Below are 17,794 nucleotides of genomic sequence, written 5' to 3'. Positions count from 1 at the left end.
CCGAGAGCCTAGAGAACACAGTTTAGTTTCCATACAAACATCATGCTTTTTCTAACTTACCTATGACAGTAGAAATATTTATTTTTAACTTCAGTATAATGAAGCATGCCTATACATGATTTCGATAAAATGATGTAATGTTGCTGCAAATAGGACGACCGAGGCAATTTCTGTTGGTGCCAGTGACTGTATGGTCCAGTTACACACAGGTTTGGCAAAGGCGTTTTCAAAGTATTGTGCAGCACAAAAGAAAGCTGTAGCCAAAAAGCAGAGCAGTAACCTTTCTGGCACTGGCTGGCTGTGGGTCGACAGCGTGCAACATAATCCTTGCCTTAGGAACGTGACAAGGCCATCCTGGTGCATCGTATTACACAGTGTACATAGCATTAATTAGAACTTAGACCGGAGAGCTATGGAAAGCACAGGGAATGCTATTTGTAGTAATCATGACATAAATGTGAAGAACGTAAAGTGGACAAAAAGATAACTTGCCACTGGGAGGGACCAAATTTGTGACCTTTGAATATTGTGTGATGCTCTACCAACTGAGCTACAGTGAGGCTATCCACCCGTCAACTTTACGAGGCATACATGTGTATATGTACATTCAAACCTGGTAGTGATAGCATCACTAGTAGCCATGGCGGCGAGTGTGGAAAACTTTTTCTGCCCGCTAACATCATGACGCACGTGATCTTTTTAGGATCTGGCAGCTGACCAATAATTCCTGAAGGCATCCAGTCTGCCAGAATGAGACCCTCGCTATAAATGAACTTTAAGAGTTAGTTTTTCTTTGCTGAACACAACAGTAATTATAACAGACAAGAAAGCCAAGCAAAGTATAAGGCATGTTATATGTAGCAATTATAATTGATTTAATTGATGTGTGGTGCTTAACGTCCCAAAACCACCATATGATTAAGGGAGACGCCGTAGCGGAGGGCTCTGGAAATTGCGACCACCTGGGGTTCTTTGCCGTGCACCCAAATCTGAGCACACGAGCATATAGAATTTTCGCCTCCATCGAAAACGCAGTCGCCGCAGCCGGGCTAGTAATTATGATGTAAATGTGAAGAAAAGTGAAGTAAAGTCTGCACAACATACTTTTATTCTCTGCCGTGCATGCCTTGCATCAGTGTTCACTTTGACGTATTTGCAATTGCTGTTTGGCAAGTGACAAGGATGAATATCTGGATCAGTAGTAGCGTTAATGCAACAATCCCTAACTTATATTTTGAGCAATCTCCATTGGCGAGATAAGGGCCATTGTTGCCTGTAATAGGATGTTGCTGAGCTTGAGCTCAGTCATCCTGAAGTCCAATGAAGCTATTTTGGATTCACTGAAGAAAAGGATGCATTTTGAAAGAGAGCAATGGGAACCCACAAATTTTTTTTATCAACAACTGCACTGATGTAACAAGTTTTAACTAGCCAACCAAGTTCAGGTATTGTTATGGATACAGCCGAAATTAATTAGCTAAAGCAAGGCATCGACTGAAATTTGCAATACTTTACTGGCCCTTGCGCAATTCTTTGGACAATGCGCACACAATGTTGCAGAATAATAAGCACAGCCACCAATAATAAAGCCTATCAATAACTCAGATTTTTACCTTGCTTTCATGCAATCTTAAACTGGCAAGATTTTGTTTCGGTGGTGTGTGCTAGGTTTTGATGTACTGCATTCAGCAAGCCAAAGCAAAAAGAATTTATTTTTCATGCAAGTGTTCAGCAATCAGTTCAGCGAACATGGCATCTGGTGCCGTACCATTTCAGGCAACGCTCAAAGCTACGATGGCGAGCCCCAGTGACAACTGCGACGCGACAGCTATGTTTACACCAATAATCACAGTTTTGGACCTGCTTTCTGCATGTCACATGGCTTCTGCAGAGAGTACTGAGTGCAGCATCATACCATAAATGTGGTCACTAGTTCCCTGGTTCAAGAAAATTGAGTTTTTATGCTACTAAAGCTATTTATTTTACTGCCTTCTTCAGAATTTTTTTTGCAATCTCTTGATATAAAATAAAAACGTCGATGGCTATACCGTACATGAAAGGTTAAATATCAATATAATGAAGCTTCAAAATGTTTACGTAAAATAGCCATTCAACCAAGTTCATAATATCATACATGCTGGTTCACTACCACACTACATTGGTTTTGCCATCCAAACACATGAGTGCAGGGGTCTTGTGAATTAGCACATGTTCCTCATTAAGAGTGACGAGGCCTTTGAGATTAACCCTTTAATTGTCAAAGACGTACAAGTACATAATCTGCCAACAGCCACAAGACATCTCAAGATGTAAATGTACATCATTGCCTTTATCGAAAAAGGCGCACGTTTTAAACATAATTTCACTTGCTTAGCATATGCTGCCACACACTGACAATATGTGCAATTTTTTTCTTGCGCCAATGTCTCCTAAATAAGGGACTGCTAGTTTCCGTTTCATCCTTCAACTGGTTCACTCTTGCTGCGCCCGCCTGCTTGTTACGCTTTCAAAAGTGACAAAGGTCTTTAATCTTTCAAAAGGCGACAAATTTGTTACTCTCTCGTTTATTGCTCCTCGGTACCAGTTATGCCCATTTCTGTGCAGGCGCTGATTGACAAAAACAGTTCCACTGCTGTTGCATTTCCCATTTCAAGGACTAAAAAAAACCGCTTCCATCTCGTGTGCGATAAGACGAATTATCATTATAGGTTCTGAACTTGTTTTTGCTTTTTGGACATGCTCATAATTACATAGTTTTCATCAGAGCGCTCACCCTCGCAAGAGTTGCAATATGGTCTTATTGGCGATTCATTAGGAAATATTCAATGCAGCACAAACCGACATATGGACACGAGAAGGCACACATGGACACCACACAGAACTACTAGCAGCAACCCACACAGCATTATTAGCAACATGACATCACTAGTAGTGCTGTGTGGTGTCAATATGTGCCTTTCTACGTGCGTGTGTCAGTTTGTACTACACCAAATATTTTCAAATGAATAGGCATAGAAGTTTGCTTGTGCTATGGAAGTGCGTGCCGCTTTCTCTGCCGCAAGTGTGCAAAGCAGCAATTCCTCCAAATCACAGCTCAAATGCCAATCAAAATCTGATTCAGTGAATGTCAGCCAGTTATACGAGGAGTTACTTGTGAGTTAATACTTGCATGTTGACAATTCAGCGAAATCTCAAAGGCGTGCGCAGCAAGGCGATGCTGACCAGATCAAAAGGGGCGCCACTTCATGAAATTTATTTTCTACATTTGTGAACTGCCCAGATGTACATTTCAAAGCACAGTTTTTTTACCAATTGTATAAGTGTTTTTTTTACAATTCATCTTGCTGTTAGTATACGTGAATAAACCATGTGAATGTAACAACGTAAAGAACCTTTCTGTCACTTTGTGGTCACTCTAAAAAAGTTGCGGCAACCTTTTTCGATAATTAATTCACCTAAAGATTATCACTCGGCAATAAAAAAATACACCCCAGTGGGTCACATTTAGCTAAAAAAGCCGACTTGATTTGCACTGTTCGTACACGGTCGTGCTGCACAGCAGATAGTGGCAAAAACACTGCAAGGAGGATCAGCAGATGGCACAGCACTGTCACGTGGCTTGTGCACGTTCTGCCAACACCTGCCTTGCAGGAAGAGACCTTTTGTTAGCCTTTTTCTTGATTGAGGGGCAACACCTAACATATAGGCACCGTTCCTCGATGCGCAAACCAAGTTCGCAGCCAAAATATTGTCCCCTTCTTCTGGTGTGATGACCATGAGTTGTAGCGTAGCTTGGGCCCTCAGGCTTGACCAGCACGAGGAAGAGAAAGAGGAGGTCGGAGTAAGAACAGCTGGCCTGCAGCAAGGGCACTGTTTCTTGTCTCTCTTTCCACACTACAATGGTGCAGCCTTCGGAAACAAAGCCTTAAGGTAGACATCACCCGTGTTCATGCACCTTTGGCATTCCCGGCCCACCCACCATCCTAAGAAAGTCGTCGACGTTTTTTCGGACATGGAACCCACCTACCTGCCACTGCATCAAGCACAGTTTACGGACAATGTCTATGCCTCCTTAGCACCTGACAACCGCCCAGCGCGGCGAATGCCGTTAGAGGATGGTGTCCAGGCCTTTTCGGCAGCTCAACCTTCCTTTCCTAACAACACAATACCTGTTAAAGACACCGTACAGGCTCCTCCTGCATAGAAACGCTGTTAACGCCGTTCCCCATGGCATCGATCCCATGAAGAGGGCTCTATCACCATGGCAACCGATAAAAGCCACCATCCACGTGTCTGGCTATGAATGGTGCCATCACGAGCAAGAGAGTCACTGCAGATGCTTTCCCTGTCTCTCCAACAGGATCATCCGATAGTGCCGCGGAGCGGTTGCACACCATCGAGCAATTCCTCATCACGACTAACGCCTTGATAGCGTCGAGCTTCAGGCCGTCTCCTGCAGCCTTGCCAACGTTGTGTGTAATCAATGCCATATTGGCTGCAGCCACCTCACAAAAACTTGAGGCCAGTCCAACCAAGAATGGTCACAAGCTTCGCCCTTTTCTCACGAAACTCTCGGAGCAACTGGGCTGCTTGGCATTGGCACACAGGATTTTTGCCTGCCATGTTACCGTCACCGGCTGCCAGCAAAATACCACAGTTTATAGGCTTCCAGGACAATGTTTTCTTATAGGTTGACAACATTAATTCTCTCGGCCCTCGCCATGCCCAGCCGGATCATCAGAAATAGCTTGTGGCCATCGACCACCTTCTTGATACAGTCAAGGCATGTCACAGCTACTAAGCCATCCAACAACAATCCTGGCCTGAATGGTGTGCCCGAATGACTACTATTTTTGGACACCTTCCCACACCTGCAGCCCCTTCCCTACAGACACAGAGTGTACCTACCGCTCATGGGAGCCGCGAGACAGAACCTCAACAGTACAGCTCGGGCTCTTACAACCCTGCTTTCCATCGGTGACCGAGATCAATGGCCCCATCAAGATGATGTAGCTATGCCTCGCACAAATGTTTCCCCTCTCCGAATTCGAACCACTGATCAGCTCCGCCCCCATGGTATAGTAGTGTGCTGCAATTTTTTCACACCAAGCTTCGTGGCACACGCCACCACAAACACCACCACAGACATTGACACAATCCACACGGCGGCCTTCGCGGTGAAGACCTCAGACCTCAGCCATGAACCCCAGGGGCTCATTGGCACTTGGACACGAAGAGAGGCTGGCTCCTCTAATGCTCGACACGAGCGCAGTCCATAACACTGCCGTAATGTGGAAAGAAAAGCACACGGGGCCACAGTGTGTCAAGGAACAGCTAAGTCTGTACTGATAGAACAACACAGCAGACACCTCAATGTCTTGGAGGAACTGCAATTGATGCTCACGCTCGTCACTTCGTTGTCTTCTGCCATCCTGCCAGCTTTTAGCAGTGACAATAAGAATAATCCTACGATAGCAGATGCTCAGCTTGCACTGAATGGGAACCAAACAGCTGACACAAGACTACTGTCCATAAAGCTCATGTTTAGATGGCTCCATTGATGGTTTCCGAAGCCATGTCTCTACATCCATACGACAGGTGCAGCATGTCTAGGCTCCACAAAAATGCACGGCAGCTCAGCAGGACAAGTCACGGCAAACACAACACCGACCACCGGGGGACGTCAATGCCGTCCTCCAGAAACCAAGTCACTGCGTGGCTAAGATCAGCCTCCATGATGCAGCCAATCTAGTCCTTTAGATCAACTTCTGGCAGATTATCGAACTAAATCGCAGCGTGGCCGCGACACACCACCGCAATGTAGTCAATGTCACCCAGCATAGGAGTCATCGGCAAAGCATGAAGCCAATACTTAGCACTGCATTGACCGACCACAGCGACACAGTCAACATCAGCCACCAGAGACATTGTAGACTGTTTCACTCACTCACAGTCATGGCCGAGCATGACGACAATGAGCGGCAGCTTAGCTTGGGCCCTCGGGCTCGAGCAGCCTGAGGAAAAAAACGACGTGGTCGAAATACGAACAGCCGACCCACTGCAAGGGTGCAGTTTCTAGTCTCTTTTTTCACTATGGCACATACCCACTTCAAGCATAATTAATCATCATCGTCAGTCACTGCAAAAAATTACACAAAATTCTTAACGAGTGTGTAGCAAATACCACGCTTCTTTAAAGAATGAGGAAAGATAGCATAGTGATTGCTGGCCTACTACACAAAAATTATGATTAAGGCGTAGTGGGTACCCAGCAGTGTGCCTGTAGCAGTTGCCCAAAGAGCATTTAGAAAAGGCTCTGAAAGGCCGCTCTTTTAGCTTTCGCTGTAACTGTGCTTCGTGTACTGCGCAGGCCTGCCATTTTTTCTTTTAACCCCATAATGACCACACTGTAAACTTAGCACAAGAAAACCAATAATGATTTTCAGGTTCCCACAAGCAAAAGCATGGCTTTTAAGATCCGTATTTCAAAATGGTACTTTAATATTAAAGTCTCCGAGATTTGCGCTGCTTAGAGCTGTTGTCTTTGCTCACTGCAAGACGTGCTTGTATGCTGCGCTTCCTGTGGTCCGACAACCTACCTTGTGCTTACGCAAAGTGCTTACAATGCCATCAAGATACCAAGATTTCTTAGCTGCCACTCTGCATGTGGTTTCAGTGTGTAAATGCATCTAGATATCCCTTCAGTACTGTGTGATAGAAGTTGCTTTCACTGCACAACAATATTTGAACAACAGTCATACTTTTATTCGGCAAATTTAAATTTAGCAAATTTGCAATGTAACAAGCTATATTCAGTCCCAAATCATAGCTCCATTGGAAATCAATGGCTTTATTTGATACAGCTCAGTACAGCACTTTGTGCCACAGTTTTATTCGAAGGGGTACTGACACAAAATATCGCGGACGAGATAACCTGCAAGACCGATTCCCGTGAACACTCGTGAATCATCCGAAAAACATCAACAGCGAATATAGCTTGGAAAGTAACTTGCAGCATTTTGAATTTTTAAGGCATTAACACCATCGAAAGGGACCCCATGGGGACACCCTTACTTCCCGCATGTCATCATGCTGTGGTCAATAATACAAGTTATAATGAGGTCGCAGCCCCCGTTTTTTCTTGCTGCGTTTGTTCCAGCAGTCAGTAGTACTTCTCGGCGCCTGCTCCAGAGTGCGTGGCTACAGCGCAAGCGCTCAAAATTTTGGTTTTTGGTAAACTGCAGTCCCGTTTCCTATGCGAAAGGACTTCAAGCGAACTGCACTGAAGTGCATCACAGTTCTGTGTTCTGACGTGGTCGAGATCCGCCCCCGCTAGGTGGCGATAGTTGAACCCGGCAGCTTGTAGTTTTTGGAGCTCTTTCAAACCAAAACTGGTCGATAATGAGGAGCCTGTAAGCAATTATCTGTCGCTTGCTGCAGCAAACGATGGGTCGTGTTATGGCGAACAGGCTCCCGTCAACATGTTGCAGCAAAAAAAACACGAGGCCAATGTTTTTGTGTCAGTAACTCTTTAAATGAATCACACATTCCATACATGCATCTGGTCCTACTATGATTGGTAATTGAAAGTCGGCTGCAGAACAATCGTCCGCTGCAAAAGGGTGGCCAATGTCGCTACACTGTGCTACAAAAGATCTCCCACATTGCGAGTTGAAGAAGCTGGCCATATAAGCATTAAGACTTCAGTGTGATGCCTACACTGACAAGCATGGTGGCGAAAATTATAACTGGAAGAATAGAGTGAAATTTGCCACCTTGCTATTGCTTTTTATTTTATAAAAGCTAACTGCATCTTTTAACTTGCACTGTGGTCAAGGCCATGCTGTGCCTTTTTGTCGTAAAGGTCAAGCAAACGATGCCGTGAACATTCGCACCATGCCTCTAAAAGACATGGAGATGTAATGGCAGCCACCAACAGATGAGCAAGTATGACTTAAGAAAGGGAAAGAAGACAACCACTTGCTTGTAGCACACAGCCACAAGAAAATTCATACAAATTTTTCAGAAAGAAAAGTTTCTCAGTTACCGAAATATTCGCGCTGATCCAGGGCTCGAACCCGGGACCAACTTGTGTCCATGTGCTTGGAGTTGTCTATGAATTCACCCTTGTGCTGTCAATCGCTAGCTTTCTGGTTAGCTCAATTATTAGAGCGACCGCCCCGGACAGGCGTTGGTCCCAGGTTTAAATTCCGGACCCAAATGAAATTTTCGGCAACCAAGAAGCTTTTCTTTCCGAGAAATCCGTACAAATTTTCTTGTGGCTTCGTGCTACCAGCACGTTGAGGGCTTCTGCAGAACTCATTTGCAACTACTACAACTTAGCCAACAATTTTATTGCAATAAGCATCACCAACTATCTCCTCAGTACAGGGCTTAATTAATGCCAAACAGTGCTTGGAGGGGAGACCGACACGTAGGTTTAGGTGCATGTTAAAGAACCTCTGGTGGCCGAAATTTCCGGAGTCCTCCACTAAGCCCTCCCTCGTAATCATATCATGCTTTTGGGATATTATAAACTGAAACCGCAATTATCAATATTTTATCAGTGTAGGGTAAGACAGCTCCAAAGTAAGTATTTGAACTTGCTAAAATTATTTCTATGGGGAGTGCGAGATGTACAGACACAAAATTTTGTGGGCAAGATAGCCTGTGGGATCGATTTTCGTGAACAAGTGCATATAATCTGCAATATAACAGCAACTATGGCTTTGCAAGCATTTTATATGAATATTGGAGTTGGTGTCCACGATCTAGCACTGTAATTGACACATCACGGCATTGCCACCCTCAAAAGAGATTCAAAAGGGACCCCCTTTACTTTCTCCTCATCGCCACATCATAGACATCATTTCTTTTTGGGCGACTTTTCCATCAGCAAACTATTACTCATTGGCCACTCGCGAGCCCGTGACATCAGCATACATGTTGAAATTTTTGTGTTTGGCGACACTGCTTTGCCAATTTTCTGCTAAAAAAGATTTTTTGATGCGAACTGTGCAGAAGTGCATCACAATTCTGCGTGCTGATGTGGTCGAGCATTGCATATGCTATGTAGCGATAGTTACGTTCAGTGACTTGTTTTTGGAGCTCTCTCAAAGAGAAACTGGGACTAGTCGGTACTGAGCAGCCTGTAATGAATTATTTGTCGCTAGTTGCGGCACAAGACATGCCACATTACAACTAACAGGTCCCCAGCAACACATTGCCATAAAAAAAAGCATGGCCAAAATTTGTGTCAGTTTGTGTCAAAATTTGTGTCAAAACAAAAACATTTAGGCAATACAAAAGAAAAACAAAAAATAAAGAAAAAAAACATTTAAGGAATGTAAAGCAAAATAAAAATTCTGCTTCTATTCCACCCTGTAAAAGTGGATGAACAACCAAGCTGTTATATAAGCACAAATAATACCATAATTGACATTTGACAGGCACCACCACCCCAATAGATGTTGACATTGAACACCAGAATTGACGGTTTAATACTTTTATTTTTTGTGGCTTTTGAGTAATTATAGCGATGACCACCTTGTGGCCATGATATAGAGAGACAGGCTCAGTGACCGAATTAGACAAGTTCATGGCCAACACGAAATCTAAGCATGATCTGTTACATGGCTGGTAGCTGTGGGTTATTTCCATAACTCGCAGTACATGCCCGCATACTCACAGCCAGGGGCATAAGCAGAAATTTTGTTTTGGAGGGCAGAGAGGGGGGGGGGTTGCACCCATTGATCTGAAGTAGGGGTAGGCAAAAGTGGTAGTGTAGTTTTGTGCCCCATCTGCCATGGCAAAAAAAATGTAATGGGGGGGCACGAACCCGATGTACCACATCGTGGCTATGCCACTGGCCACAGCTGAGGTATGCAGGTATAGTTGGGAGGGGGTATGTCTTACTAGTACATATTATCAGAAGTCCAGAGGTGTCAACCCATATGTCTACTTTTCCAGCTGCCATATAAACTCCGAGAGGCCACCGTCACTTTGTTTTTCCTTCAATTTGAAGGTACCGTTGTTGACTGATGACAATCTGGTTGGGAAAAAAATGTTGCAAGAAAACATACCAACTATAGGCTAACAGTTTCACTGCAAAAAAGTGAAATATGTCATGTTGGAACCTTTTTAGCAGAATGTGTATCTTTCAAATAATAGGAACAGGATATTACAAAAAGGAAAACAAGACAGTAGCCCATTTCAAGCAACCATCAATTGGTCTAGACTTTTTTTGCACCAAGCTGCATTTAGACATTTAATAGTGGAATACAAGGTCTAATTACAATGCAGTTTAAGAACACTACACGCATTTCATTTATGTTTTAACATTTACTTACACACTTCTTTGCTGCCTGCCGCAATTCTGCCTTATGTCCAAGCAACTTTTCTATTTTCCTCTGTACTGGGACATAAGACATTGGTATCACCTCGACAGGAATGCCCTTCTTCCAGTTTTCCCCAAGCGTAGAGGAGTCTTTTCTGCATAAAAATAGTAAAGCAGATGTGGTTTCTCATGCAACTCTTGTGAAGCAAAGCAACCTTAGTGAAAAATTGTTCAGTGATGTATGCCACCAACAGTTATCCGGTAAATGGAATACGAGCACTATAGCATGATACGACTAGTTAAATACTATAATTGCAGTGGAACATCATTTTTATGAACATCAGTATTCATTAAATGGTACTACAGCTAAATCTCAATAAATAGTAAAGTTGCTCTTTCCGATACTAAGTGCCCGGATCAGTACCGAGTCCGCTACGACAGTGCTCCTACATGCACCGCGTTTTACAGCCCATACAAACGCCTGCCACCATATGCTAGCTGTCTTATATACACACTTGCCAGCTGCTGCGCCCTGTGAGCTTAATGCGTCAGCAAACATTGCATCACACTGAGCGAATTAACAGTGCTTCAAAATATGCTATCTGAATGTGGCCAGCATACCAGATCCTGGGCTAAGACGAGGATTTTTTTCTCCGAAAAGCATGTGTGGATTTCTTTCTGTAGCTTGAGACTGCAGCTGAAGAGATTTTTTTTTTTCTTTATGGGTTTTCTGCTGCTTGTGGTGCAATATAATGTTAGGCTCGCCATGGTAACCTTTTTCTTCATGTTCACAGTTCTTCGAAAAATTGCCAAAAAAAACAAAAAAAAACAAGTTGTTCATGAGAAAATTCACTGCCTGGAGGATGTGATGAATATTCAATGACGAAAAATGGTGAAGTATTTGCTCTAGGCATCAAGATCGTGGAAGAAATGCAGCCCTTCTGTGTTGCAAAAGAATATGTAGAAAACAAACTATGTGCATGAGATGCAAAGTGTGCTCAACTAATTGGTTTCCAAGCAGTAGCACTATATCAGCAGTGCTTCATGCAGTCTAAATTTTTAAAAAAAATCGCACAATAGCAACGTACTAGAATGCCATACAAAGTAAGGCTTGTAGAGAAGTCCTTTAGCATCCAAGGTGGTACAAGTCAATAAAGCAATGGTTTCAAGTTTTATTATTTTCAAAAACAAGGCACAAAATCTAAGATATACAGACGAGGAACCCAGAGCCAGAGACTTTAGTGGGACCCTTTTATTATTTTCAAAAACAAGGTACAAGATCTAAGATATACAGACGAGGGACCCAGAGCCAGAGACTTTAGTGGGACCCTCGGTTTGTCGATACAAATCGACGGTAAAATTTATACAGAGCAACAGAAAATTCTTACAATATACGGACATCAAAATGCACTTTTATATCACAAATCAAGCCAAAACATGCAACATGGTATAAAAAAACGAAGAACAAACGAGTCAAACAGATAAACGATCACAAGTAAGGTTATTCGAGAAAATGATTTTTGACGGACTTTTTGAACAAAGGAATTGAAGTGCAATGCTTAATGCTAGAAGGTAACGCATTCCAAAATGATATCGCACTGAAAGCGGAAGTTTTTTGCCCATAATTAGTATGAGCGGGGGGTAACAGGAAATTTTTATCAGCCGCAAACCTGGTCACATTATTATTCTGCAAAAGATCAGATGTAATAAATGGGAATGCGAGTTGATTGTACAGCAGTTTGTGGAATAAGGTCACAAGATTTAACCGGAACAATTTACTGGCAAGATATTGTAAGAGCGTAGTAATGTGTAGGCGTTCGATTGCGAAGAACTAGAAGTGAAAATGCGAATTGACTGATTTTGAATGTGCTGTATTGATGATAAATGACAAGCATAAGTGTTGCCCCATGAGACTACACCGTAAGTAATACGACTATGAATGAACGCAAAATACAGCGCCAGTAGAGCTTCACGGGAAAAGAAAGGATGAGCTTTGATTAATGTGCGCATACCAAACGCCGTCTTCTGCTTAAGATGGTTAAAGTGACTGCGAAAGGTAAGGCATGGGTCAAAATGTATGCCAAGAAAGACATCAGAACAAGCAAAAATGGAATGAATACCAAGTTGTATTTAGGGAATAGCAGATAATGACCTCTGAGCACTTTTAAACACCATAAATTTAGTTTTTGTGGGGCTGGTAACTAAGTGATTGCTGCTGCACCAATTCATAAGGGCATTTAATGCAAGATTTAAATTAGAAACAAGAGCATCAATGTTTTTATCAGATGAAGATATTGTTGTGTCATCAGCGTATAAAACACAGTGACCACAGTCAAAAGAGCTAAGAACATCACGAAGATCATTCATATATAAAATAAATAGCAAAGGACCCAATACTGAGCCCTGCGGTACTCCTTGGTTAACATATTTTGTTGTAGAGAAGGTGTTTGCGGTGTGTACTGTCGGTCAAATAGGTAATTTTTTTAAGAATGTAAGCGCAGGGCCTGTTATTCCATAGGACTAAAGTTTATGCAATAAGACGATGATTTACAGTGTCAAAGGCTTTAGCGAGATCTAAAAAAAATCGAACCCACTAAATTTCCGGAATCGCTACTTTTCTTTATGTAATCAGTTAGAGACAGCACAGCTAGACTTGTTGACCAACCTGGACGGAAACCAAATTGGCTGTCTTTAAGCAATTTAAATTTAACTAGATATCCATTCAGACGTTCAACAAACAATTTTTCGGCTAGTTTGCCGAGGCAGGAAAGAATTGAAATTGGATGGTAGTTGGAAACTGTTTGTTCATCGCCTTTTTTAAAAACTGGAATTACTTTAGCTTTAACTGTGTAAGGAAACTTGGCAGCTGCACAAGCAAAGGGACCTTAATCCTGTATATCACTTAAATGCAAACTGAGCGATGAAAAAATAGCACTTTTAAAGGTATGAGCCACAAGTTGGCCCCGCCAAGATAAAATACCATAAAAACCTGAATATAGGTTTTTTTTTCATCTGCTTGAGTCATTTACAAAAGAATTTTCTTTGCAAGCTGGTACACGAACTGATGATGATCATTGGGGTTTTATGTCCCAAAACCACGACATTATTACAAGAGACATCGTAGAGTTCTGAAAATTTTCACCGTGTGGTGTTCACCTAAATCCGAAAAATAAGCGCGCCCGCTGCTCTTGCACCTTGTACGGAGAGGAGGCGTACTCGGCCAAGAAAAGAAACAAGCCGATGAACAGAGCATAGCGAAGCAACTCAAGAGCGAAATGAGCGATAACCACTCTCATATGATCAAACACAGAAACGGGGGAGAACCCCTCTTGTACCATCAAATGCGTGTAACTCCTACATTAAGGTAGCGTTTCGAAACATTTACACGGCCATGAGTTAGTTCGTTGTAGGCTCTTGCACGTGCAACAACACAAATCTCGACCGCTGGCTATGGTTTAGGGGCTCTTAGGAACCAGTTACGGAACTGTTGCATCGCTCAGGAATGCAATCAGTTGTCAAGGAATTACAGTAATATTTGCAAAGACCCATAAAGTTGTATGCTCTCTTTTGGAGATTATTCTAGAGGAAGGTATCTGGCAATATATCTCGAGTTATGTTTCTGCAAGTTCAGCTCGCTTTCTTTAAGAATGAAGACCCAGTTCTCACTCAAAGATGCTGCACAGATTGAGTATTTGGCAGCAGAAAAATTCAAATGAGTTGGCCTTTTCAACAAACGTAAAAGATCAGGTTGTCTACCAATTTGATGTTTCTAAATTCCCAGACTTTTCCAGGTTTTCCAAGATAGTGAAAAGCAAATTCCATGACCGCCACGTCTGCTTGGAAAACTCTGTGCACTGGAAACAAACCCTCAAGCGATTTAAAAAAAATCTGGCACTGCATATGAAATAAGTAAACATATTTACCATACGCACAAAGAATGTTCCGAGTGCGTGCGGTAAATGAGAAAAAATATGTATATCTGGCCAAAATAAAACTTCTGAGCCAGGCAGTGAGCAAGTCAGCTGTTTGATGTTCGGAACAACCAGGAAGCAAACGTACAAGTTGAAAGTACCTGCAGATGAAAGTACCTGCAGATGAAAGTTTGAAGGAGCTTGAGATATTCCAACATCGCAGTCAAAGATGCTAGAAAACCTAAAAGTGGTGCAATCTCATGGCATCCGTGAAAAATGAGGACACGGGAGCCTGACCGGTTCTGCCACTGGAGTACAATGTATTTTAATATAATGGCTGTAGCCCATACCGCTTAGGATATGGATTAGAGTGAATTACATCAACCTGAACTTATATTTACAGACAACTATTTAGGATGTGGATAGGATTAGATCCGATTCAACCTGGATTGCTGTATTTGCTATTGATTTGTGTCCCCGCCTAATTTGCGCACCTTTAAAATATACTTTTCAGGAAAAAAAAAATGAGTAACTACTTCTCGTGTATTCTGTGTATCGCGCCTTGCCAACAAGTAATGTTGCAAGAACAGAGCCGTACTGCAAAATTTTCTTTCTTTTATTTTTTCAACGAGCACATGAATCTTTGATATGTCTCTGGGCTTTGATACTTGAAGTGCAACGAAAGTCCTCGGATGGCTGCAATGAAAGCTGGGGACAGCGTTTAAAGTGCTGATGTCTGAATATGTGGCAGCAAGACCGAATTTGTCAAGGTGCAACAGCTTCCTTGATTCCACAGATGAATCGCGAATTTCGGCACGTTACCTCAATTTACGTACTCTGCTGTGGACGTGACGCTGAAAAATAATTGCAGATTTGTTTACACAATCTCGCGAAACTGAAATGAGAAATTTAGCTGAAGTCACCCAAGTGCTACCCTTGAACACGAGCCACCAGCAATAAGTGTGTAGCTGAGGACGTTCGCTGTTGTATCGCCAATAATAATAGTAATAATAATAATAATAATAATAATAATAATAATAATAATAATAATAAAAAGGCATGGGGAGATCGACAAGCTTTTGCCGATGGCAGTTATAGCCTAGACAAACCAGACGGCCTTTAAGGGGGGACGCGGCCTTTGAAAACCGAAAAATCGCGAAAAAGTCGATTTTTGGCAAACCACACATTCGGGCAGTATGTGTCACATACTACCTTTTCTGTAAATATCAACGTCTAATTCGTCGCGAAACCATTTGAAATAAAGTTTAGAACATGCCGCGGCGGCCCTCGAGCGGCGCGCGAGCGCTCAAAATACCCCAACTTGGCGTGATCGCAGTTTCTCGACCGCTCGACCGAGCGCCGCCATTTTGGTGTTGTTTTGTTTGTGAATTCTTGCTCTTTGTTTCCCCGCCACCTGCGTCGCCGGCGGCAGCGCAGGAGAGGAGCAAGCCGCTCATGATTGGAGGGCTCGCGAGAGCTTTCAAGTTTCCCGCGGCTGAGGCGCGCAGCTGGGATTGGGCGAAGCGCGCGCTCCCCAAGGACGCGAGGGAGCCCGCGACTGCCATTGGCTGCTGCGCGCGGTGACGTAGCGCTCTTGCGCATAATGCGGCCGATGCGGCCGCTCGTCTGCTGCTCCTCCGTCCGGCGTCTTTGTGTTCCGCTCGCTTCCGTGTATCGTTGCAGCCGTTCGCATACTCTCCACGTTTCAACTGTCTTCGAAACGATTTTCAACCGTTTTTACGAGACGATTTTCAATTGTCTATACGAGACCGTTGTTGTGTTCGCTCACGATGCGCCCAACGAAAAAGGAGACGCTACAATCGTTCGGTGCAAGGAAGCGAGCTATGAAGCTTGTCAGCGCGGCGAGGCTCTCCGCTCGCACGTGCGCCGATGATGATGATGATCGCGCCGACGGTACCTGTGGGGCACCTTCTGCTTCATCTACGCAAGAGAGTGGTCGCATCGACGCACCTAGCAACGGGACTCCTGCTCCGCCGGTGCAAGAATTTGTCGTTACAAGTGCGCCTGGTGTCTCGTGCTCATCGACAGTGGCTTCCGCATCTTCTCTTTCATCGGCCTCGAGTGCGATCGCGTCGTCAACTGTGCATTTGCGAACAAGTTTCCTGACGTGCGAGGAGAAAGAGGCGGCGGATCAACAACGCGCTGCTGTGCAAAGAGAACTTGGTGCTATGCCAGCGACGGAGCGGAAATTTCAGGCGATGGAGCGCGATCATGAAGCTGCCACCGCTACAAGTGAAGGCGAAAAATTTTTCCTTGTGCAAATGGATGCCCCAGACGACCTGCTATCTCGGACCCCGTGCCACCGGTGCACCGCGATTGGGATCAAGGTACGAGGAGGCACCCAACTTGGACTTGCTGCAAAGCTTGAGCTAGTATGCTTGCATTGTGGAGTAGTTTCAAGCTCATGGAGTTCATCTCGTCAGGATGACACAAAGGCCTTTGATGTGAATGTAAGAGCCATTATGGCAACAAAACAAATAGGCAAGGGACAAACAGCTCTCAACGACTTTTGGGCAGCGATGAACGTGTCCCATCGTGGCCTCCATCACAAGACCTTTCAGAAGCACCTGAAGAAATTCAGGGAACCGCAGACACAATGCATAGAAAATTTCTATGCAGAATCTGCTTTTGCTGTAAAAGCCACTTACAAAGAAATGGATCAATATTTCACCAGGGATATAACAGTTTGTTATGATGGAACATGGCACAAGCGTGGGCACACATCCCATATTGGAGTCGGGGCAATTATCGAATACCATACGGGCCTTATCTTGGACGCCGTTGTCTGTCTAATCAGTGCCTTGGTTGCCAAGTAGGGCCAAAGCCTGGAGACGCAGACTATGCATGCTGGCTGGAGAATCGTGTGTGCCAGAAAAACACCGACTCTAAATCAGGGAGAATGGAGGTTGAGGCAGCTACCATCCTCTTTTCACGCTCACTGTCGAAGCACAACCTCCGTTACACAACGCTCGTGTCTGATGGAGATCGTGCCACCTTCTCTGCCCTTGTACAATTTTGTAGTTCTTCTAATGCTTTTGCTATAAGTCTATCCTGAAAATTTCATTAAGATATCTCAATAAACAAAAAAGTTGGTATCCGATGGTAGCCTCCTCCCTTAAGCCAAGCCGAGCCGAAATCGTGGCGTAGACAAACATGCATAAATTTACACACGTGAGTAAAGTTGTGGTTCAGAGTCAGATGTGCCATGTGATATGTAGAAGCAGCAGACATCAAAATAGTGGATGTGCCAACATGGAAGCTAAGGAATGCTTCAGCCAATGTGAAGAACAAGTTGCAGAGCAGAAATTTTCTTGGTCTTGTTTATGCCATAGACCACCACAATTGTGGGAACCAGTACATCGGTGAAACTGGAGATTTCAAGAAAAAGAGTTGAACACAAATATGATGCCACGAAATGGCGCGTGGCCCCGACTGCCCTCGCTGAACACACAGAATATACAGACCACCAAATAGGCTTGTAAAACTTGCGTGTTCTGGACGAAAAAAAGAAAAACATCTTCCCTGA

General features: G+C 43.7%; 1 protein-coding gene across 3 annotated transcripts in view; it reads right to left on the bottom strand.

The window, feature by feature from the left end:
* Positions 1–17,794, bottom strand: part of Rpi (Ribose-5-phosphate isomerase) — a 90,212-nt gene that overhangs the window by 54,972 nt on the left and 17,446 nt on the right. For all 3 annotated transcript variants that reach the window (XM_075877255.1, XM_037427376.2, XM_075877256.1), the window contains exon 6: positions 10,350–10,491. In XM_075877255.1, the coding sequence (XP_075733370.1) occupies positions 10,350–10,491 (142 nt within the window). The remainder of the gene's footprint in view (positions 1–10,349; positions 10,492–17,794) is intronic.

Source organism: Rhipicephalus microplus, chromosome X (assembly GCF_043290135.1).
Source record: "Rhipicephalus microplus isolate Deutch F79 chromosome X, USDA_Rmic, whole genome shotgun sequence".
NCBI lineage: Eukaryota > Metazoa > Arthropoda > Arachnida > Ixodida > Ixodidae > Rhipicephalus > Rhipicephalus microplus.
Note: the sequence above shows the minus strand (reverse complement) of the source record. Positions and strands in the feature narration are given on the sequence as shown.